This window comes from Ammospiza nelsoni, chromosome Z, assembly GCF_027579445.1.
Source record: "Ammospiza nelsoni isolate bAmmNel1 chromosome Z, bAmmNel1.pri, whole genome shotgun sequence".
NCBI classification, from domain to species: domain Eukaryota; kingdom Metazoa; phylum Chordata; class Aves; order Passeriformes; family Passerellidae; genus Ammospiza; species Ammospiza nelsoni.
This window is the reverse complement of record NC_080669.1, coordinates 16,343,536-16,367,244: the sequence shown is the minus strand read 5'-3', so window position 1 is coordinate 16,367,244 and position 23,709 is coordinate 16,343,536. Positions and strand designations below refer to the sequence as shown.

The 23,709-nt window shown below is 41.8% G+C and overlaps 1 protein-coding gene across 2 annotated transcripts in view; it reads left to right on the top strand.

Annotated features, from left to right (window-relative positions):
• The first annotated feature begins 9,760 nt into the window (after positions 1-9,760).
• The window catches only part of LOC132086814 (3'-5' RNA helicase YTHDC2-like), a 30,636-nt gene continuing 16,687 nt past the window's right edge, over positions 9,761-23,709 (top strand). For both annotated transcript variants that reach the window (XR_009420443.1, XM_059492734.1), the window contains exons 1-12: positions 9,761-9,941; positions 10,207-10,297; positions 11,763-11,959; positions 13,709-13,905; positions 14,545-14,711; positions 17,428-17,530; positions 18,696-18,852; positions 20,675-20,782; positions 21,907-22,055; positions 22,436-22,571; positions 22,961-23,087; positions 23,349-23,414. Coding sequence is in view for 1 of the 2 variants with exons in the window: in XM_059492734.1 (XP_059348717.1) it covers positions 9,761-9,941; positions 10,207-10,297; positions 11,763-11,959; positions 13,709-13,905; positions 14,545-14,711; positions 17,428-17,530; positions 18,696-18,852; positions 20,675-20,782; positions 21,907-22,055; positions 22,436-22,571; positions 22,961-23,087; positions 23,349-23,414 (1,679 nt within the window). In the remaining variant the exon portion in view is untranslated. The remainder of the gene's footprint in view (positions 9,942-10,206; positions 10,298-11,762; positions 11,960-13,708; positions 13,906-14,544; positions 14,712-17,427; positions 17,531-18,695; positions 18,853-20,674; positions 20,783-21,906; positions 22,056-22,435; positions 22,572-22,960; positions 23,088-23,348; positions 23,415-23,709) is intronic.

The window sequence follows — 23,709 nt, the reverse complement described above, 5'->3', positions numbered from 1 at the left end:
AACATGTAGACACTGCCCCACATGTGGTGGCAGAAAGAGGAAGATTTTCAGGCCCCTCTCATGCCATTGTTTCCCAGTCATGGCATGTTGGCCCGAGACCCTGCTCCTTCGAGGCATCATCACTTGGCTGTGTGCTACTCACAGTAGCAGTGTGGCCTGGGGCTGCTGGAGAGGGGCAGAGGGCAGAGGCAGAGCTGCTGACCAGCTGAGGACCCTGCAGCTGGCCAGGCCACTGTGTTGTGGCCAAAACCCCACTGACACAGAGTTCTGGCTTGCAGAGTTGCTGTGGCCATGTGGAGGGCAATTATCTCCTCAAGCAGAATTGTGGAGAAGGTGCTGCCAGAGCTCCTCTGTGTGCTGGAGGACTGGCCACTGCACAGCACATCCACCTCTGATAAGGACAACTCAGATGTCTTTCCTCTGGCTGTGAGTTTCGGGGCTAGGCCCAAGCACATCCTCAAGGATTGCCTCTCTGGCATCTCTCCATCCTTTGTCACCCATCCATCACTGTATCCCATGGTGCCTCACATGGTGTTCTAAAAATCTGGTTCATGGCAGGTGCAGAGGCAGCCAGGGCACATGCTGCTCCCCCTGGCACAGAGCAATACCTGACCTTCATCCTCCTGTGGCTGGACCCTGCCACTCAGATGACTTGGTGCTGAGTGTGGTCTGTGACTGTTTTGGTTTTTGCAGGCAACCAGAGCATTGTGGGAGATCATTCACCTGCCCCAGGGCCCAGAGATGTTAATTCTGTATTTCCCCCACCTATTTGTGGCCCTGCTCTTCCAAGTTTTCTCCAGCACAGAGCATATGCCAGTGGAAGTCAATGCATTCTGGAAGCGATGTCAGTACAAGCACTGCCTGCCGAATAACCCCAACAGGTGCTGCATTCTGGTCATCCCATCTCCACAGTGCCCTTGGAGCTGGGGCCAGTATTCCTGGCATGACCTGGGCTTTTCTCTGCACACAGATTTGCATTGATGACAATGAAAGCATTGCTCTGTCACCTTGAGTATGAGGATGTGGTGTCTGAAGTGGAACGTGAATGTGGCTGGGACACACTCCTCAACACCGACACCCACCACCATACAGTGGGTCTTCTGGCCAGGTGAGAGCCTCATTCTCCTCACTCCAGCTGTTATTTCTCCACAGTGTCTGCATAATCCTGTGATCATGGGTGAGAGGCACTTGTCACTGAGGGATGGTACTGCAGAGGGACAATTCTTGAAGGGCTGGGTGCACTGGAGAAACTACAACCCAAAGTGCCCGCATCTCTTCCTGTGGGGAGTGCCAGAGTCTCTGTGGTGATGGCACAGAGCAGGAGCTCTGTCTGCAGGCAGCCTCACTGAGGACAGCCTGCTGGGAACAGGGAGGTTGCTTTGAGGGCCACTGACAGCCTGGGGACTGTCCCATGGGCAGAAAGGGTGGTTTTTCAGCCTCTTCCTTCCTGAAATGAGCCTGCTGGTGTTTGGCTCCATCCTCCTCCTTGCAAGAAGTAGTGGTGAAAGAAGAGGCCTCTGTGAGTCAGTCCCAGGTGAGGTTTGCCTGCCCTGCTCAGAGTCAACAATGTCTTTTTCCCCCTGCCAGATCAATGCTCAGGATCTCACAGTCTTTGTGTTACCGGATTGCACGATACCTGTTCAGACTGCTTCGCAGAGAGGAGGCACGCTGGGAAGTGGCTGCCATGGCCTTCCTTGTTGAGGTGAGCCTGATGGTGAGCGCTGCCTTGCGGAGCTGTGTCCCAGCACCCTGCTCTCTTGGAGATGCAGCTGCAGGGGAGCCCGGTCAGTGAAGGAGGGGCCGAAGTGGGCTCTGCTCTGTGCCCTTTGTCCCTTGCTGCTGGGGTGACACGACACTCTCACTGCTGTGTTTCAGGTCCTTCCTTGCCTTAAGTTAGACAACTGGGACGGACGCATCCTACAACTTGTCCAAATCTACCTATTCAAGGAGAGCAGAGCGATGCGTCTCTTGGTGCTGAGATGCCTGATAGTAATTTGCAAGAGACCGTCTATGGTGAGAACCAGGCTGTCCTACTGAAGCTGGGCTGTGTGTTGGACTGAGTAACACAGTAGCTTGCACTTGGTCTTCAGAAGATGGGCTGCTTATTTCAGCTCTCCTGACTCCCTATTTGCCTGGCCAAAGCCTTTGGCTTCTGGGCTCTAGGACATTAGCATGGAATTGAACTGCTGGAGTGGTTGTGGCAATGCAGCCTTTCCTGGCTTCACATTGTGTTGTGTTCCACACAGGCTGAAAGCATGCAAAACCTGACTGAAGGCCTCACAGAGGTGCTGAAGGATGAAGACAGGGAGGTGGAGTGGATGACCCTCTCTGTGCTCAGCGAGATGCTCCTGAACAGAGATGTGCCAATTGCCAGTTCCCTTGCTCTGCAGCTGGCTGAGGCACTCCGGCCACTCTTTGACAGTGTAAGGCTCTGTGCCCACCTCTTTTCATCTGCCCCCCTCACCTCCCCCCCCTCCCCCCTATATGCTGCCAGGAAACTGTTTCCTTGTGGATTTTCAGTTCCATGCCCAGGTCAGCTTGGAGCCGGCAGTGCTGAGTTTCTTGCTCTCTTCACTAGGATGACAGCCATGTGCAGCTGCTCTCCATTCGCCTCTTTCAAGCAGTGATGGAATTGGTGGGGGAAGGAGGAGAATGGGCCCTGCAGGACTGCGTGTGCCAGAGCGTGGTCCCACTCTTCTACCATATGTATGATGAGAACCAGTTTGTGGCAGAGGTGAGGACACTGAGCTACTTGTATCCCCTGTGAGCAGGCTCAGCTGCCTTGTGCTCTAATGCCGCTAAGACTGCAGCACTCTGGCCTCCTTCTGGCCTTTGTCTGGGCCTATGCCCTGAGATGCTGTGCCATCTCCCAGTCTCTGCTGCTCTGCAGGCCTCCTGGGAAACCCTAACTCAAGCAATGATATTCCTGAAGAAATGGAATCTTGTGCGGCTTCTGGAATCAGAAGAGCTGTGGAGGTTTGGCGAGTGCCTGGTAAGGGTGACCTCAAAGCCCCAGACTCTCTGAACAAGCCCTCTGGCTCAATACCCACTGTGAGGGGCTGGCAGCTGTGGCCCCTGCCTACTGCTGCACTTATCTCCAACAGCCTGCTCCCCACACACTACTCTCCTCTGGCATGTGGCCCAGCAGGCTCCTCTCCAGACTCCTGTGCTTCCCTGAGCCAGGCTGCCAAGAGAGCCAAAGCCCAGCTGTGCTTTGGCATCAGGACAGCATTGAGGGTCCCTGTGGAGTAACTAACCCTATGCACCCTCCAACCCAACTGTTGGCTGGCCATCAGGAGTGTCCAAGCAGGGATGCCAGTCCTGGATGCAGAGGCTGCCGTTCAAGGGGAAGAGACAATGCCAACCCTTCCCTCTGTCACCTTGTGCTCTCTTCAGCTGGAAGAGGACAGAGACAGAGCAGATGGGTACCTGCGCCAGTCCACGATGTACCTGCAGAGCCCACAGAAGTCCATACGAGAGGCAGCCGTCAGGCTCACTGGTGAGCCAAAACCCTCAGGGTACCTCGCTGTCCTACTGTAGCCTGGCCCCAAGCCCCGCAGCAGGACACAGCCCAGTGGCTGTGGTACTCTGACTATGCCTTAGGACTCCCTGCCACCCTCTGCCACCCTTGCCCTTGACATTTATACATGGGTCAGCCCTGCCAAGGGGAGAAGGACATGTAGACAGGCTGGCAGCACTGGTGTTGGGGAGCTGTGCCACTAGGGTGATGACAAGCTTGGTGTCTCTAGTACTCAGCAGCTGCCACTTGAGCAGGCAGCAGGAATTGCTCCAGGTCACCTGTGAGGATCAATGGGAGCAGTGGGATAACAGAAGGGACAGGTGTGAATGCAGGAAAGATCCTGGGTGGGCTCTGCTGTCTACAGGGGAGTGGTGTGAGCAGAGCAGAGATTTAATGGACACATGAGGTATTCATGGCAAGCACCTTACTTGAGCTTATCCTCTTACTGCCAGTTGCCTTGTGGGCATGGGAAGATCTGAGATTGGGTGAGGTGGGACAGAGTGGGGCTGCCATGACTAGAGAGATTCCAGGGATCCTCAAAGGTCTTGGCTCTGACCTTGTGACCTTGGTGAATGGTGCTGCATCCAGCTGGCATCAGTGATGTCCCTCAGGGGTCTGTTCTGTGGCCAGTTCTGTTCAATATCTTTATCAATGACATGGATGAGGATGTTGAGTAAATTTGCGGACGACACTGAGCTGGGATCATGTGTCGATCTGTTGGAAGGTAGGAGGGCTCTGCAGAGAGACTTGGAATGGTTGAATGGATGGGCAAAGTTCAATAGGATGAAGTTTAATAAATTCAGGGAGGTCATCCTTCCCCTGTATTCAGCACTGGTGAGGCCACACCCTGAGTGCTGTGTCCAGGCCTGGGCCCTCAGTTTGGGAAGGACATTGAGTCACTTGAGCGTGTCCAGAGGAGAGCAACAAGGCTGGTGAGGGGCTTGCAACACAAGCCCTGTGAGGAGCGGCTGAGGGAGCTGGGGATGTTTAGCCTGGAGAAAATGAGACTCAGGGATGACCTTATCACTCTCTTCAACTTCTGAAAGGTGGCTGTAGCCAGGTGGGGGTCGGTCTCTTTCACCAGGCAGGAAATGACAGAACCAAGGACACGGTCTCAAGCTGTGCCAAGGGAAATATAAATTTGGATATTAGGAAAAATATAAGTTTGGATATTAGGAAAAAGTTTTCCACAGAAAGAGTGATAAAGTACTCGAATGGTCTGCCCAGGGAGGTGGTGGAGTCACCATCCCTGGACGTGTTTTAAAAAAAATTGGATATGGCACTTGGTGCCATGGTTTAGTTGAGGTGTCAGGGCACGGGTTGGACTTGATGATCTTGAAGGTCTCTTCCAACCTAGTCATTCTGTGAATTGTCTCTGTTCCTCTCTGTTCCAGCCCGTCAACGCATGGCAAATAACTTTAGCCCCTCTATCTGTAACCTTGTAACTCAAACCCGGCACTTTCTAAGAACTGGAGAGAGATATCCTCACTCCAGAGTTAGTCTGCTGCAAAACCAGCTCCGAGAGGCATGGAGGAAGCGAGCTTCTGTCTTGGAAAATAGCTGGTCCTCTCTCTGGTACAATGTTAGGTCACAAAGCAAGAGGCTCCCCCACTTCTGATGCCAAGAACTCTCAGGGCTGTCTGAATAGAAATATTCACTGGCTTCTGGCCTCTTCCAACCCCCAGGACAGCTTTTCTCTTAGGGAAACTTTTAGGATCACTTTTCTTCACCCCTTTTAAGGAAACTACTAAAATGCAAAATAAAAAGGCACTAGTTCACAATCTCTTTCCTTGAGTTCCTGCCAGTCAGAGCCCAGTCTGCAGCTGGCACTGCAGTTGCACATGGAGCTATCTGCATTGACTAGATATCTTAACACATATGTATTCATTGAGCATACCTGCTAATATACTGAGAGGGAAACAAAACCATTTCAATGCATTTTACCACTGCATTGACATACAGCATTATAACAAATAACAAACTTAACAGTATGAAGCCAACAAGAATGTCATAGGACAAAAAATGTTTATTGACATGAAACCAAAGAGCATCCTCAAAAGTCAGTTACTGATCAAGAGACTGATCCTTCTCTACTTGTTAACATACTAAGTCAAGCATTCATCACCATCTAACAGGCCTTAACTGGGATGTAAGTTCACACAGAAAATATTCTAAATTGGAAGGGACCTACAATGATCACTGAGGCCAACTTTTTAAATAAATTATTCATATGGGGATTGTGTGAGAATACATGAATGTGTATGTGACTTTGGTGTTGTTAGCAAGCTGATTGATTGTATTTGATAAGGACAGTAGAACAGAACAGTATAGCCTTGGAAAAATAAAAATAGGATGTAACTTAATCAAACAGAAGTCCTGCAAGACAAGCAGGATGGCAGCTAAGCTCTGCAAGGCTGACAAAGCAGGAGTTTTAAAGAATATTGTGCTTACTCAAAAGTGGGGGTCGAGGAGCAGCTACCTAAAAAGGACACCAGATGCTGAAGACCATGGAAGAAGACCTCCAAAGAAGCATATAAGGACTTCTGATAAGGGGTGTGAGAATGTAAAATAAAGTAAAACATACATATCAAGTAAGTGGGGATAGCTAACGATTATGTAAATCAGTGGGTATGATAAAACCTCTATTTATGCAACACTCAGGGCAATTAAATAGAGAAAGGGTCCTCCGAGTGATCAGCATGCTTCAATAAAGAACGCCTGCTTTCTAATACTCAGAACTCTTGTAGAAAGTTTCTATCTGGAAAATTTTGGTATCATATTTGCTATAAAATAAGCACTGATTTCTTTAAGAAGGCATCTATTATTCCCCCTGAATAAGTCTTTTTTATTGGAAAAAAAGGCTTCTGCCCTGCCTGACAGCTGGTCAACTACCACCCAGCCACAGGTGGCATGTCTGCAGGGTCTCTTTGCATTCCCTGAGAATGGAAATCAATCCATGGTCACCCTCCTAACTGTGAACTCAGTCTACTGCCTGAAAACTCATGTCAGGTCAGGCAGCCATTTGTGATTCTCTTTTGTGGTGGCATAAATTCCTGGAGCTAAATTCCTATAGTGGCTATTGCTGGCCATATTTTTTGTACTTGGAAAAATATTACCTGCATCCCTTTATAGGATTTATCATGAAACCATCTAGCCAATGACTAAATATTCTTTGTCAGAATTGATATTCTGCTTTACTTGAAATGTGTATCACTTGTTCACACTGGTGATGTTTTTCTCCATCATTAGGTACTGCTATTAGATTTCTGAATTAAAGATGTTAAGATGTGATATCTATGTGTCTGTTGTGGTGTTAGAATTTTGGGTTCCTCCTGCTGCTGCCACGGAGTTAATACAAGCTTGTGCTCCTGCTGCAACTGTATGCAGTTGCAATTGATCTCTTGTGAGGTCCTAATTTCTGCATTGTCTCTCCACTAGCTATTGAAGTTCTCAGTTGTCTCAATCAGACTTAGTCAATTGCCCTAACCTAGGAATCTGTGGATGTCAGATGCCACAGCTCTTAGAAAACCTCAAGCCTACTTTTTGTGATCAGACGTGGGAGCTTAATTATGGTCTCTCTTTGTTATCATTTATTGCCCCTTCCCCAAAATACAGTCTAAATACTTAAATTTCCTTTTGACACAGCTGAGACATGGATGAAGATGCAGTCTGTTCCCTTTCTGCTAGGGCAACACAATCTAGTATTACAACCATTCTTTCTTATCACAATTTTCTTAGGAAAAGTTATTTTCATGAACTGTACAACAAGAGCTGATTCCAGTAATTTTCTATCTTAATTGCAGTGCAGTAAGTGCTGAAGTCTCTGCAGATTCAAGGGGCCTAACATACCTCCTAAAGTTAGAAGCACTTTCTCATTCACCTTTTTTTTTAAACATCCTCTTTTCCTTTTGTTTTTCATCAAAGGGGCAGTACAAAACACTAAGCAAGAGACAGCTTCTTCCTCAGGCAGTATTCTTTGCATATTATCCTCCTGTAAGAAAATGAAACAGAATTCTCCAAGTTAATAGATATAACATTATTTTGAATACTAAAAAGATTTCCTGCTCCTGTAACTGCACCGGTAAACCAGGCCACTGAGAACGCCCTTTGTTTATGAATAGCAAATCTTACCAGACAACTGCAACAGTTCTCCATATTCTGGAGGAAGTCTTGAAATATTATTTGCATGTTTACCATCCTCACACTTAAAATAAATGTACATGTAGAAAAATGTGGGTTTGTAACTACTGTTTTGACATATATGCAGAATTATCACCATTATTACAATTACTAGTTGTGCAAATACAAAAAATAAAGCAGCACTTCAGCATAACTTCTGAAGAACCTCCTTTTGGCATAGTATTTCAAATTTACACCACAACAATCAAATAGTCACAAACATGGTTTGAAGATTAGTGTACCTCTACATCAGATCTTTGTCGGTCCCCCTCTTTGAAGAGATGGCGTGCACATAGCAATCTAGAGTGAACAACTCCTTCAGTGTGAGTGCTTTCCAGAGATGTAGTTAACTGCCTATTTGTTAGTTGCAAAATAAACTCTTGAAATGTGTTCAAGGAATCACCATACACTAAAGCACTGCTGCTTTCACATGATATAGCACAGGTTTTTAAATAGTTTCCTACTCAATCCTTTAAAATGCTTAAACAACTCTCCTACCTATCTCCTCTTGCTATGTCAAGTTTAGTTAATCCCTCAAATCATCCATCAATGTTCACAGAGCAATGCGAGGATATGGGTGGATCACCTTGGCGACCTGCTGTGGATATGGGTATAGTGTGACATGGACTCTCCCTTCCCCTGGATGGTCACAGGCTGTTGGGAACTCACTGGGCACTGTCAGAACTCTCCCTGGAGCTCCTGATGGCTTCTCTGGGATAGGTTACATTAGCACACTGGGTGCCTTACAACACCCATCTGTGCCACTCTGGATTTGGGCATCTGAGTTCATCTCCCCACTCCAGTTGGTGAAGAGCAGCAGAGATCACAAACCTGTTCTGAAGAGCTTTTGCCTGTTGTTTAGGACTGACTGACCCCAGTTCAACAGCTGACCTTCAACCTCAAGCCCCCTGCAGGGCTTCCGAGGGACCCCTGGCCCTGCACGCCTTACTAGGGACTCCAAATTTCAGGGGACCACAGCTCCCACATGCCTTAGGAGAGATTTCAATCTCCCCTGCACACCTTACAGGTGACCTCAGTCCTCTGTGCAACTTGGGAGAGACCATAAAAACCCCTTTAAGTGTACCTTTTGCTGATCAGACCATTGCTCTATGCACTAACCTAATTTCACTAACTATGTACATAATGCTGCAGGAAGGAAAAGTCTGAAGTAATTAGAGAAATTTATTAAAAATAATTGGAGAGCCTTGTAGTTTATGTTGAATATACTTGGGGAATTTTAGCGTTCATCTTTTGTATCCTCTCTGCTTCAAAGATCTCAGGCAAACTCAGGTAGCTCCCCATGAACTCCACAGCAGTTGGATGTTTGAATAAGGGAGGCTGTGAAGGTGGTGCCCTGGGACCCCATTTGGATTGCCAAACTGTTGAGAAAACTTCCCTGTCTGACCATATAGTGACCCATTTGGTTGGGGGTGTGATGGTCGCTGTAAATTCTTTGTTCCCTTGCTATACAGTCACCTAAAATCCAGCAAACTAGCCCTTCTAGTACTTCTATATAACTGCAGAAGTGTTGGCTAACAAGCTCTCAACTTCTACAAGTAAAAACCTGCAAGTCGTCACCACAGACTTTGGCACAGACCAAGGGGTAGAATATGGTAGCCATACTTTGCCAAGACGTAACAAGAAAGGAGAGAAATAAAGACGGAAATGAGAGAAAAAAAGAAGGAAAATCTTGATGACTCCGTAAAACATTCAAAACAAACACGGCCGAGGACTGCGATATTGTATTGTCACCTACTCTGAACGTCATTTAATGAAATCGCATGACACCTGACAGGTATCAGCACCGCTCCCTCAGTCACGGCCACTGCGGCACTACTGCGCAACCCCAGGACACGCTCCGTGAGGCCGGGCCGCCACAAACCCCACCAGGCGCTTCCTTCCGCCTGCAGGGCGGCTCCGCCTCCGCCGCCGCCCGGCGCTGGGTACACGTCACGGCGCCGCGCCCGCCCGGCCCCGCTGCTGCGTCGGGGGCAGCGCCCGCGGTCCGGCGTGCGGCGGAGCCCCCGCTCTGTGCCGGAGCCCCCGCTCTGTGCCGGAGCTATGTCGCGGCCGAGGAACGTCCCGCCGCGGCAGCACGGCGCGGGCACAGCGGGCTCGGGCGCTCCCGCCGCGCCGGGCCGCGGCCGAGGCGGCAAAGGTCTGAGGGATATCCGTGTGGACGAGGAGGTGGAGATCGCGGTGAACCTCGCTCTGGAGCGGTTCCGCTATGGCGAGGACACGGGTGCGTGGGGGAGCCGCGCGGAGCGGGGCGGGCGCGCAGCCGGGCCCGCGGGCTCTCCCGGCAGGAGCGTCTCGGGCGGCCGCGCTGCCCCGGGCGGCCGAGTCCCGCGTGGGGGCCCGGGGACAGCGCTGCCACCGCTCCCGCTGTGCACGGGAGGCCTGGTGGGTTTGGCGACTGATAAACTCGCGGCGCCGAGGTCTTACGTCAGGGATTTTGCCTGTTGAGTTTTTGTGCTCGGGTTTTTATTTTTTAATTCTCTTTCCAGAAATGGAGTTTCCATCTTCTTTCACTAGAACCGAAAGAGCATTTGTTCACCGGCGCTGTCATTCTCTTGGGCTGATTTCGAAGAGTAAAGGGTAAGTTTGACTCTTATTTTTATGTATTATTTTCTTTTTCTGGTGCAAGTTAATGGAATTTCGTTATCAGTGTTTTAAAACGATTTGTGTTTTTAACTTGTCCTGCAGTGTCATGGGGAATGGTACTAGAGAAGAGACTTTAAAAAGTAAATATAAAAATAATTGTCTCTGTGCTTTGCTTGATGTCTGAGTAAAAAAATGCATGACGTACTGGTTGTAATGCAGTTTTGAGGACTTCATGTGCATAAGAAAGACTTGTCATAAAGATCCTTCCTGTGTTTTTTTCCCTGCACTAGTGTGTTTTCAAAGGTTTTGCATAGAATCTCCTGCGTTGACAGGTGCAACTTAAAATAGCATGTTCAAAAGAGTGCTTCTGTTGGGCAGCATAGTAGAGGGTTCAAGTGTTGCTACCAGGCAAAGGGAAGTCATAGTTCGCCTCTACTCAGCACTGATTAGGCTACACCAAGTGTTGTGTCTGTCCAGGGCTGGGATCACCAGGAGGAGAGAGACCTAGACTGGTGAGAGTTCAGTGAAGGACCAACAACTGGTGAAGGGGATGGAGCATCTCCTCTGTGCAGGAAGGGCCAGAGTGCTAGGACTTTTCAGCCTGCAGAAGACAAGGCTCAGGGGGGTCTCAACAGTGTGTGTAAGTACTTGAAATGAGGATGTAAAGAGGACAGAGTAGTTTTTACCAGGGGCTGCTGGAGGTGGCTGTGCCTCTCCTCACAGAGGCTGCCCTTGCCAGCACCTGCACACCTACACCAGCCTTCCACCCTTGCCAGGGACAGGTCACTGGGCTCTTAGTGTAACCTTCTGTTCTTACCCTAAGAAGTTGTTTTAAAAGCGTTGATGTGTCAGTTGCAGCCCAGACACAAGTTAGTTCAGTTTCAAATACATTTATGACAATTTTTTGCATTTTAGTGTCAAGAGTTCAGTCTGAGAAGCAGATCACTGTTATGATTAAGTGTTTTGGCTCCATTTCTACATAATAAATATTTGATAATGAACATCCTGAGATCTGATATGTTTTTTGGATTTTGTTAAGGCTTGGAATGCCACTAGCAGGGAGCTTTTTTGTCTATTCTGCTTATTTGTTGATTTTTAACTTCTAAATCTTTCAAGTTAGTCTAAAAGTCAATTTGATGTCATAACTCTCAGTATTGATTGATAAAATGATTGGTAGAGCTGCTGTATTTTCGGAGACAAACGCAGTGGTAACTGAGGCATAGTCGTCCGATGTCTGCAGTGTCTGTTCTGCACTACCTCACATGAATAGAAGCTGCTTTTAATGATGATTATTGTGAATGTTGCATTGTGCTACCTAGGACATTATTTGGAGGATTCTTGTTATGGCATTGTATTTGAAAATAAGCTGAAAGTCACTTGAAGGAATCATTGTCAAAGATCATTACATTGAGGTAACTAGTTTGTTTATTCCTGAAATGCCTTTTTTTCTTTCTCCCAGCAAAGGAGCAAATCGATACCTAACCGTGAGAAAAAAGGATGTATCAGAACTCAAACGTGCAGTAATGACTTGTGCCTTAACTCCTGGTACAAAATACGCTGTTTGTACTTTAATTCGAAATTTTCCTGTCACGAATAAAGAACGAACAGAGCTTCTGCCAAAGACAGAACAAGGAAATGCATATGCTGTTGAATCTGGTATGTTCAGTGTGTCTTGTCAATATGGACATGGACTTGTCAATCAGTACTACTTGAAAAACAACCCACAACCCAGCCCCAAAACAAACCCCTCTATTTTCTGTCTCTTCTTCTGTCCTAACTGACACTCTTCTTTCTAAGCAAAACTTATCATTTTCTTGTCTTGTAATTGTTAATGTAGGATCTTTTAAAACCAGTGACATAAGATGCTCATGCAGTCATGTCACCCACGTTGCAGTGTCTCCCCTGTATCAAGTTAATTTTGATTTCTTTGAGACAATTTTAGCCAGATTTTTATTTTAAAATACAGTTGTGAAATGTGGGTTCCTGCAAGTTCCATGAGGTAAGATTAAGGAGACATCACTCTGTGTAAGAATACCCTTAAGAAAAAATGAGACTGTCTGTTGTGCCTGTGGGAATTCATGTCCTTGATAAAATAAGGAGTTCATATTTTGTCATCTAAAATAGATTCAGTCTGTAAGAGCTATGTAGTAAACTCATGCTATTATGTGAACTTCTTAATTTCTTGAGTATATAAAGTCCTCTGGAAGACAAACTTCTGATAAAAGATAGGTTTTTTAAATAATGCTTTTAACGTGGTTGTTGCCTTAAAGTTATGTTTGTAAAAGTTGTGTTGTGTTTCTGTGTACAAAGCTGGATGTAGTGAACAGAGAGCATAGCAGTATGCCTTGTTTAAAGAGATACTTCTGATTAATTGTGTTCGTTCTTTAAGTGCTTCCTTTGCTAGTTTTCTTTCTCAGTTCTTTCAATTTGTTTGATAGGATTGTTTAGTGAACAGAGAGAAACTATAATAAAAGTACCAATAAGCAATTTCTTAGGGATATAGGGCATAAATTAATGAATTGTGTAAAATTTATCTTTCTTTATGTCTCCAGAATGGTCTTGGGCTCTCTTAATCTGTTAGTCTATGTCTGTCTTGGTAAAACACTGTTTGGAATTTAACACTTGAATCTGTTAATAGCATTAAATAATTGCATTATGCCTATATAATTGCATTGACAGTGAGCTTCTCATTCTTGTGGAAAATAATTAAGGAATTGTAGAGTAGCATTTAAGGTACAGATGTTGAAGTAGCCTTCTCAGAAGACTGCAGGTTTTTTACCTACTTATGCATTGCTTTCTGATACATCACACTGCTTTGTGGCTCCTGGGCTCTCAGTACATCATGTTTCAATTAGTTAAGACAAATCTTATGGACTAGACTATTAGGTTATGTAAGACAGACTGAAAGGAGGTCTTAAAAGACAAGTAAGGATGTGAAAGAAGGCATGTTAATCACAGTAAAGTTGTCTTTTTGTTGGAGAACACACTTGTCAGTTTGGAATAACTTAAATGTTTAACTCTCTGGTGGATTTCTGTAGGCAGAAATCCTTGAGATGGGAATGTGTAAACAGATACAAAGGCCAAGGCTTTTTTTCTCTGATTTAGTTTCTATTTCTCTTTAAGCTTTCCATGCCTTTTTTTAACTTGAGCAATGTACTGTGATAATTCAGTTTAATACTGTGATAATTCAGTTTAAAATTTCTATGTAAGTAAAAAATTTGAACTATATTTATTTCAAGCACCATAACAGGACATGTTACCGTGAAAACCACTTTTAAATATCTCGTTGGTTTCTCACTTTATCAATAGGGATGCTAATAAAGTCAGAAATGTTCATTTTTAAGTACAATTTTAAACAGTGTTTTAGTGACCTTCCTTTATAATTTATTGACCTTTTTTCCACAGAAAAAAGAGAATTTAAGACAAGTGGACGACTTAGTGATGGTATCCCCCAGGTTCCTGTGAGAAGAGGGGAATCAGAGTTTGATTCTTTCAGGCAATCACTACCAGTTTTTGAAAAGCAAGAAGAAATTGTTAAAATAATAAAGGACCATAAAGTTGTTTTGATTGTAGGAGAGACTGGATCAGGAAAAACCACTCAAGTACGTTTTAGTGAAATAAAAAACATAAGAGTATTTATACCAAACTGATGCCAAATCTGTAATGTTTTTGTAATAAGGAATTTTTTTATTCTAGTTCTAAGGATTTTGTTTTCCTGTGTGGTTCAAAGTCTAGTGTTCCAGTTAACTTTTTTGCTTTTGCAGTACTAAACCAGTAGACACATATTTAAAGCATAAAATATTCTGCACAATTATCTGATGGATATCAGCTATTCTTTAAAATAATCATAGAATATTGAAGGGAAAGTAGCTACAGTTTGTATGCCCTTTTCCTTCTAAAGCTTGTTCCTGGTATCTGGAGTATTATTGTGTTACAGTGAAAGATTGTCTACAAGGGTTTTTTACATAGATTTCCCTGAAGCGGGGGAGAGAACTTCAACATTTGGTTGGTTGGGTTTTCTTGTTTTTGTTGCTGTGTTTTGTTTGAAGGAGATGAAACTTAATAGACAAAATTGACTTTTCTGGCCTTTTTTGCCACTTCAGGTATGTTTGCAATGATAATCCTATTGTGAATAGTTTTGCAGTGTGTATGGAACTGAGGTGTAGTTAAATTGTTTCATTGTGATAAAAAAGTTATGAGTCTAAAAAACTAAAAAATACATTTAAACCACTTCTTTACAGATCCCCCAGTTTATTCTTGATGACTGTCACAAAAATGGAACTCCCTGCCGTATATTTTGCACTCAGCCAAGACGTTTGGCAGCACTTGCTGTGGCTGAAAGAGTGGCAGCAGAAAGAAGAGAAAAGATTGGACAAATAGTTGGTTATCAGATCCGACTAGAAAGCAGGTACTGATGACATTTTTTCAAGTCAGTTGATCTGGTATTAGTGTTTTGTGTCTTGGTTATTTAAACTACAGTGTATTTGGTTTGCAGCCCAGTAAAATATCACTGTGTAGGATAAGTAGGATGTGTTATTTTGGGTAATGAATGTTTAAGAGTTGAAAAGGATGTTTTTTCTTCTGTATTACACAGTTTCATGCAGTGAGTTGTTTTATAGAACTGAACTGCAAGTGCTTTCTCTTGATTTCTTCTAGGGAGTATGTGTGTGGATATCCTTATCCTCTCTGCTTTTAACATTGATAAATCCAAAAGTTCTGCAAGATTTGAAAATAGCTAGGAAGAGCAGCGTGCTGTGACAAAAGCTATGTGGGGAGAGTTTATAGGGCAGAGAAGAGGGAAAACAACAAAATTGGAAAGTGAACAATGATGTTGAGCTTTAACAATCTGCTTTGGGTTAAATTTAGTCTGTTTGTCTTTTATGTTTAAAACAAAAGCAGAAATTTTAGATGACCTGAGGAATTTGCTCCTAAAACATAGTAGAGTTTCTAAAATCTTCGAATTGTGTGAATAGTGGGATTTTTAGGAATGGGCATCAGCTGGGATACAATTGAGAGAAAGATGGCAAAAGGTATGGCCGATGATGTTGCTTATATGGATGAAGATAATAAATTTCTAATGGAAATGAATGCACTTCAACAGCAAAGCCAAGATGAAGATTTTTGTTATGCATACTGAAGGCCACAAGGCTAGAAGAAGAGCATTAGAAGATTAGAAGAGCAAGTAAAGGTTAATTGCAAGTAAGGGGGATGATTATTGTGTGGAAGAATTATGCTGTATGAAGAAAACAAAGTATAGGTAAGCTGTAAGAATTACTGAAAGCAGTGCAGAAGAACCAAAGAGTTCACTTGAGAAAGAGCAAAAGGGAGAGATGGCACTATTTCCATCTTGGCAAAAAGTGTGGCATGGAAGTGTTTGAAGTAACAGAGAAATCTGTTTTTTTATGTTTTAGTGTTAGACAGCAGAGGTGATTTCTAGAAAGCTGATGAAAAAGAGAGAAGAGATTAAAAAAGTAAAGCACTTCCATCTGGTATGTGTTCCCTGAATTCAACATGTAGGAGTATTTTTGAATTGAAAAATGAATTACATACTTGAAATAGAGGCATATGTATGTGTGTTCCTTTGTTTAGTACTCTACAGTTTTCAGTACTTAGAGTGTCACTGTTGGAGGAAGTAATTGCTCTTTTTACTTGCACAGCTAGAACTGCCGCAGGTAGTTGGTACTTTTAAAGAACTTTAGATTCTTGAAAAATCAAAGCGTTTGAAAAGGTTCAGCTTATCTTTGAGATTCTGTCAAGTATAGTGTATTGTGTTTGTATAGCAATGTTTTGGTAGTGAGGGGGGTGTTTTTTGTGAGAAGAAGCTTCCCATGTGTCTGATAAAGCCTCTGGCTGAGACTGAGCCCATCGGCAACAGTGGGCATGACTCTGGAGCAGCGTATTGGAGAAGAAAATCTGCACAGCAGTAGAAAGAGAGGATTACGAATATTTGAGAGGAATAGTTTTGCCGACACCAAGGTCAGTGCCAAAGGAGTGGCACGAGGTACTCCAGGTGCCAGAGCAGAGATTTCTGTCCAGCCTGTGGTGAAGACTGTAGTGTGGGAGGATGTTCCCCTGCAGCCCGTGGAAGTCCACAGTGGAGCAGTCCTCTTGCAGCCTGTGGAGGACTCTAATACTAGAGCAGGTGGTTGTCCAAAGGAGGTTGTGACCCTGTGGGAAGCCTGTGCTGGAGCAGGCTCCTTGCAGGACATGTGACCCGACAGAGTTTTCACTGGAGCAGTTTTGCTGATGGGACTTGTGAACCCGTGGCAGTCCCATGCTGGAGCAGTCTGTTCCTGAAGGATTGCACCACATGGGAGGGACCTGCACTGGAGCAATCTGTGAAGAATGTGAGAAATCCCCCCTGTGAGGAGGAAGGAGCAGCAGAGACAAGATGTGAATTGACCACGGCCTCTGTTGCATGTCCCCCTGTGTACTGAGGGGTAGGAATTAGAGAAAAATGGAAGTTAAACCTGGGAAGAAGGGCAAGGTGGCAGGGGGTTTTGTAACATTTGATTCTATTTCTCATTATCCTACTTGGATTTAATTGGTAATATACTAAACCAGGTTGTGCAAGTCAAGTCTGTTTTGCCCATGGTGGTAACTGGTGAGTGATCTCTCCCTGTCCTTACCTTGACCCTTGAACCTTTTGTTGAATTCCTTCTCCCCTGTCCAGCTGAGAAGGAGAGGGATAGAGCAGCCTGAGTGAGTGCCTGGCATTCAGCCAAGGTCAACCTACCACATGTAGACAAAGACTATATCTGAGGGTATTTGGAAGAATTGTAATCTGTTTTTTCAAGGCAGTCCACACTGGATTTTCCAGTAAATTAATACAAACAACATGGTGAGGTTCTCCAGATTCTGTTTCACTTGCTTATTAATTTAGAAAAAATGTATCTCTCCTTGTTTATTAATCACTTGTCTGAAGCTTTTCAGCATTAGCACTAAGAATCCTTAAGAACTCTCAGGGAACAGGCATAATTTATAAACAAAAAGTATGTGTGACAGAACTGTGATTCCACTTCTGGTGAGGAGCCTTTCAATCTTTAATTTTCAGTAAATAGTGGAAAGCTAGCAGCATTTAAATGATGAAAAAAGCAGAAGCATCTTTGTTCACTGTTCACTAGGGTTTCTCCAAAGACACTGGTAACCTTTTGCACTAATGGCGTACTGCTTCGCACGTTGATGGCAGGAGACAGCGCCCTGTCAACCGTGACACATGTCATTGTGGTAAGGATCTTGTATTTCGTGTGAGGTGGAGCAGGATGTATTGTTTCTTAATTGGAAGACGAGGCCCTAGTTTTCTGTATTAATTTGATGGATGTTTAAGGTGTTTCTGTTAAGTTAGAATCTGAATTAACTTTAAAGAGTTACTGATTTTTTTTATTGTAACATACATATTTTTCTGGGGTTTGTTGTTTTTTTCTTGTAAAAACATCTTATATTAGGTTTTTGTCAACAGTTAATTTTGGAATTGTGATGCGATTGTGGAGGGTAGAGGTCAAAATTTTTCTGAATTTCCTCAGTCAGCAGAAAAGCCTTAGGAAGGTTCAATACAAGTGTGTCAGAATTTCTGCTATCATGTACTTGATTTTGCAGTACCAAGTTTGCAGTCCCTTTGTTTGCCCAATGTTTTCAACATAAAATGTAGTCTAATTTCTAGCAAATTATTTAGGTTCATGTATGATTAGATGAACTTCCTATTGTGGAGTTTGGTAAGTGAGTGGAACCAGAATGTTTACTGCAAGTTCTCCACTGCTGAAAAAGAAAAAGCCATGGTAAGTTTAGGTGGCTGTCCGTTTACCAAGGAGGAAAAAAGCAGAAGAATGGTTTGTGCATTCTTGACTTCAGCCTGCAAATCTTGTTCTTGATTCATACATTCAGAATATAAAACTAAACAGAAGATAGGCAAAGATGATTGATCAGACATGTGCCTTAATGATAGGCTTTGTGCATAATTTATTGGATCTAAGAAAGCCATCTTTTTTATCATTATGTGGTATCATATTTTTTTTTAATTCTTATCAGTTGTGAAGGGTAATTTTATTGAAATAAGATTTTAGGATTTGCAGTTTGTGGCTTTATCTTGAAAATGAGATTCAAGTGCAAGAATTAGAAGTTTCTGATGCTCTTTTTGATCTCTGAAATTAAGGTCTGAGATGGGTTGTTCATTGCAGTGCAATCTACTCTGATACCATTATACAACTTTTTGAAGTTTTTTTTTACTTTTAAGTTTTTTAAAAAAATAATTTTTAAGTTAAACATTTTAATACCTCTGCAATGCACCACCAAATTACATGTTTTGATTTTAAAAAAACCATGTTTGTGAAAAGTTATGATCTTGGATCTGTGATGTTTAGACGTTCTTTTTTTTGTTTGTTTTTCTTTTATACAGGATGAAGTACATGAGAGGGATAGGTTCAGTGACTTCTTGCTTATAAAACTGAGAGATGTGTTGCAAAGCCAAGCTAATTTAAAACTAATTATTTCTAGTGCTGCTCTAGATGCAGACCTCTTTATTAGGTATTTTGGATGTTGCCCAGTAATACACAGTAAGTATTTAAGTAAATTCTTAAATCTCAGTATACCTGCCCTGAGACTGCTAGATAACTGTTAACTGAACTGTACCAAACCATTCTGAGTAAAGGCAGGTGATAAATATGCTTAGAGTTACCAGTAGTGGTTGTTCCTTGTTTACTTATGTTTTTTATTTCTTAACTATTTGCACCTACCTCAGAGGGAGTTGTTTTATTCAATGGATATTCTGTAAATGCAGGGATGTCCTGGTCCCATCTGTATTCAGTTCAAGGAGGAGAAGGTTCTAAAATGCCGGTCTGCATAGCGATACAGACCCTAGGATTTACAGGAGTGTGATATCTATGAGTATATTCCAGTCGACTGTAGATGTGGCTTCAGATATTGCTACTAGTTAGAGGATAAAACTCACATAAGTCTGTCCATTTCAGAAATGCAGTCCTAGGCATATTTGGGATACATGTTTTAATTATATGATTCTTTGCTTAAGAATTTTATACACAAGTCATTGGTTAATTTTATGGGACGTTAATGAGAAAGCATTATTTTTTCTTATTTACACATAAAAGTTTTCATTTCTGGTTTTCAGGTTTAAATTATTGCCTAGGAAAATAAGGCTTGCAGCTTGTTGGAGGCATGAATCTGGAAGTTACACTTGATTTTAATATTGCGCAATTTTTTTTTGGAGGAAAAAAAACTCACTGTAATTTTTGTGTGGCTTTCCAGTTTACTTTTTTTGCAGCTTCTCATCCTTTTAGATTAATAGATTTATTTTGGAAATTCTGGCTACTGTCTCTTTCTTCAGTTTACTGCATTAGTTACACTATTATCGCATACTGGACTTCGCAGGATAATCACAATTGAAAAGATGCTTTTTCCAATTTTGCTAATTTAAGAATGAAGAAAAGAGGGTTTAGACAACTTTTCCAGTAATATAATGAAAAAGCTTTGATTCTTCAGCAGTATAGTTGACACAATCCTGACCACAGAAACCAATATTTTTTAGTTGTGGGTTTCTGTAGAACACAGAATTTGTGATTAGTGTTAGAAGACTTCCTTTATGACAGCTTCTGAAAATATGTGAACTGTAGCTTGTTCTTCCTGAAGGAGAGATAAATCCTAGGTGATCTAAACTTAGTTGTGGTAAGTGTCTGCTAAGGAATGTAAAATAGATATGAATTCTTCCTGTGTAGAAACATAATTTGATATCCATAAATAAGGTCTAGAAAACAGTGATGTTAAAAGAGAAATCAGAGTAAGTTCTTAGGAGAGAAAGACCATGGGACGTGGTCAGCAAAGAACGCCAAAACTGGCTGCAGTAATTGAGGACATTGAGAGAAGTCCATCTCCTTGTATACTTCTCATGAAAGGAGGTAGTGTCTGAATACAGACATGGCAGTCTGCTCGTGGGATCTTACACTGAAACTGTTTTAATTGCTCTTATATTGAGTAGTTCAAGCGGCTGACACAGTGAATTTTTCTTTGTACGCCTAAACAAAAGTGACTATTTTCTTCTCGTTTGATAAAATTGCAGTAAATAACTGTCCATCTTATATCTCTTGCTATTTACACTTAATAGAATTGAAGAGGTTAATGAAAAACATGGTATGCACCTGATATTTCCCTTTTGAATTTTTTTTATGTCCCAGTCACTTAAAGAAGATAATCTCAAGTGAAGATACTCTTACAAGACCTTCCAAGGAATATAAGAATTCATTAAATCTGGCCCTAATCATGTTTAATTCACTTTCCTGTCTATAAAAACTGTTTTTAAGAAGTAATGTTCTTCAAGCAAAGCTTGGGAATATCTAATCTTTCTTGAATTATTTCTACTTTTAGTCCAAGGAAGACCTTTTGAAGTTAAAGAGATGTTTTTGGAGGACATTTTACGAAGTACTGGGTATACAAACAAAGAGATGGTAAAGTACAAAAAAGAGAAGCAGCAAGGTTGGTGGACTTATTGATTGTTATGTCTTGACAATGAGTTTACTTGATTGATTGATTGATTGATTGAACAAGTAAAGTGATTCTCTGTTAAAATTCTAAAGTCAGATTTTTAAATGAGACAATTAGATGACAGCACGTATCTTTAAAACTCTGTTTACATTGTTGATGTAAATTGTGATTGAAAAAAGTATTTTTACTTTCAGTGGTTATATTCTTACTTCTTTTAGTGGATAAATTTTGCATTTTTTCCTAATTATTATGAAGTAGAACTACATAATGCGTGGGGCTTTGCCCACATGAACACTATAGAAACATAAGATACAATATGCTGACATTTAGGCACAAATTAAAATGTGGCCATTAGAGAATGCAGGATTTTGTGTGTCTTGCACAAAAGTGCTTTCTACTATTAACTTTTTTAAGTGCATTCTTCAGACATGGATGCATTTAACGTATTTAGTTCAAGGAGCAGTTTCTCCTTGTTACTCCTCCAGTAACTCTTGAACCAAATATAGGAGATTCTTTTCAATTGATTAAGTATTTGGGTATATTGAGCACAATATTTGAGAAATTTTTCTGACAGCTGAAAGTAATTATCTTCATGAGTATTAAAAAATTTTTGAAAAGGCCAATCCCAAAGCTGTATCATGCAGTCCTAACTACATATTTATCATGATGCTCAGCTCTGATCACGGTAGGTAGAAAAGCTCAGTTGGGGGCACTGATGGCTTCTACTGTTTCTTTTACTGGTACACAAAGATTAGTTATTTCATGCAAGAGTTATATCACTGCTCTTTGGCATTTCACTTCTGGAGGAACATCTGAATTGAGAATTGTGTAGAAGCTACTTAGGAATCTCGTTTGAATACAGCAAGTTGCAGGCTTAATGGTTTAAGCAACCAAGTGGTCTTTCTTACCTTGTCTTATAGTAGATTTTTGCCATAGTGCACTTTAGGTGCCCTTAATCATGGAATTTATATTGGACTGGTAACAATGTTCTAGATTATATAAGAGATCAAACAGTTTAAACTTTGGCATTAGATACTGCAATTTTTTTAAACTGAAATTAATGGATAATTAGGATGGCTGTAAAACTTTTCATGGAAATCCTTTATATGTTGCAGAAGAAAAGCAGCAAAACACTCTGACTGAGTGGTGTGCTGCTCAAGAAAATAATACTGAGCTGGAACCTGAGAGACCAAGGTTTGTCCCAAGGGCAGCTGAAGAGTGTAGTCTTTTGGGTGATGAAGGTGACACAGTATTTAATCAACTGGTAAGTTTTTTCTTTTGTTGGAAAATGTGTTTAAATCTGGTTTAAAAGCTGTTTTCCAAAGTTACTAGTCCTGTAGAATTTTTTGAAGGGTATTAACAAATCTTGTAGATGATTTTTTTGAAGTTATCAAGAACTACTCTAGCCTAAGTCTGCTTTTCACTTAAAATGGTTTGTGCACAACTTCTCTTCAGCTTAAATAGCTGAACTGCTATTGCTTAAAGTACTTGCTTGATACAACAAATGCTTTAACTGGTATCTGAATGCTGAATTTCTGATTGCTACTTGGAAAAGCAACTGTTCAATTTTTTCATGTGTAATATAGGAGAATAAAGATAAATCTTGGAAGACACCTATCTTTCAATACTGTTTTTCCTCTTCAGACTGAAAAAGATGTGAATTGCCTTGAACTGTGGTTAATAAAAGAAATGGATTCTTGTCTTTCTGACATCTGGTTGCATAAAGATATTGATGCCTTTGCTCAGGTGTTCCATCTCATTTTAAATGAAAATGTCAGTGGTAAGTCTGTCATCTTATAACATACGAAAAAAACAATAACAAATGACTTGAATTTCCGTGGCTGCTTTATCTCCAGTTTAAAATGTTGTTAAGTTTGAATTCTGATGCCTATTGGAAAAGTGAATAGAATTAGCAGAATTAATTAATTGTTTAGTTATTTTTTTTTGTTTGTACTTGTTTTGAAGTATTAACAGATGTTGCAGTGTGTCTAAAGTAGTGTTAAATTCATGCAAACTGAATGCTGGGATGAAGTCAGAAAACAAATTCTCTCTGGCTTAGATTTTAAAAGTCATGTAAGCCACATTCATACCTCATTTAGGTGCAAAAGTAAGAATGTTTATATCTGGTTTGCTGGTTTATTTGTTTATTTATTTATTTGTAATTCTCAGTTGATTATAGGCACAGTGAAACCAGTGCGACTGCACTAATGATTGCTTCAGGGAGAGGCTTTTTGAGTCAAGTAGAGCAGCTGATCAGTATGGGAGCAAATATCCACTGCAGATCTTCTAATGGCTGGTAAAAACAAACAGACAAACCAAAACACAGATTCATTTGTCAATATACAAATGAGAAAGAATTTTCTTCAACATTTAAACTAATTGCTAACTTAATAGACTACTATATGCAATAGTAAATGTTGACATTCAAAGCATTTTCTAACTTTTGTTTATCACATTTTATTCTGGAAATTATAAATTGCGTTCTTAATTCAGAGTCTTAGGCTGTGTGTCTTTTGAAGTGAGAAGTTTAAGAAAGATTTTTTGTGTATTCTTTCAGGATGGCTGTGGACTGGGCTAAGCACTTTGGACAGACCGAGGTTGTTGACCTGTTGGAATCCTACAGGTAAGCTGTAACTACTTTGCGGAAACAGTTGAAGGGAAATGTTAAAGGGAAATTGGAATTTTGTCTTCTAATCAGAACAATTTTTAGCTTTTTATGCCTTTAAATCTGACCTAAATAGCAGGATTTATTTGAGACCAGGAATGTTTCAAAAAGATGCTCTTAAAAAAAAAGGATGTTTGTATTCAGTGTATTTCATTGATTATGTTTGCAAATCCTAGGTTAAATATAGTTAGAGTTGTGTAGACTTCTTTCATATTGTTATTTTTTATCATTTTGATATGGGCATTGCTATCAT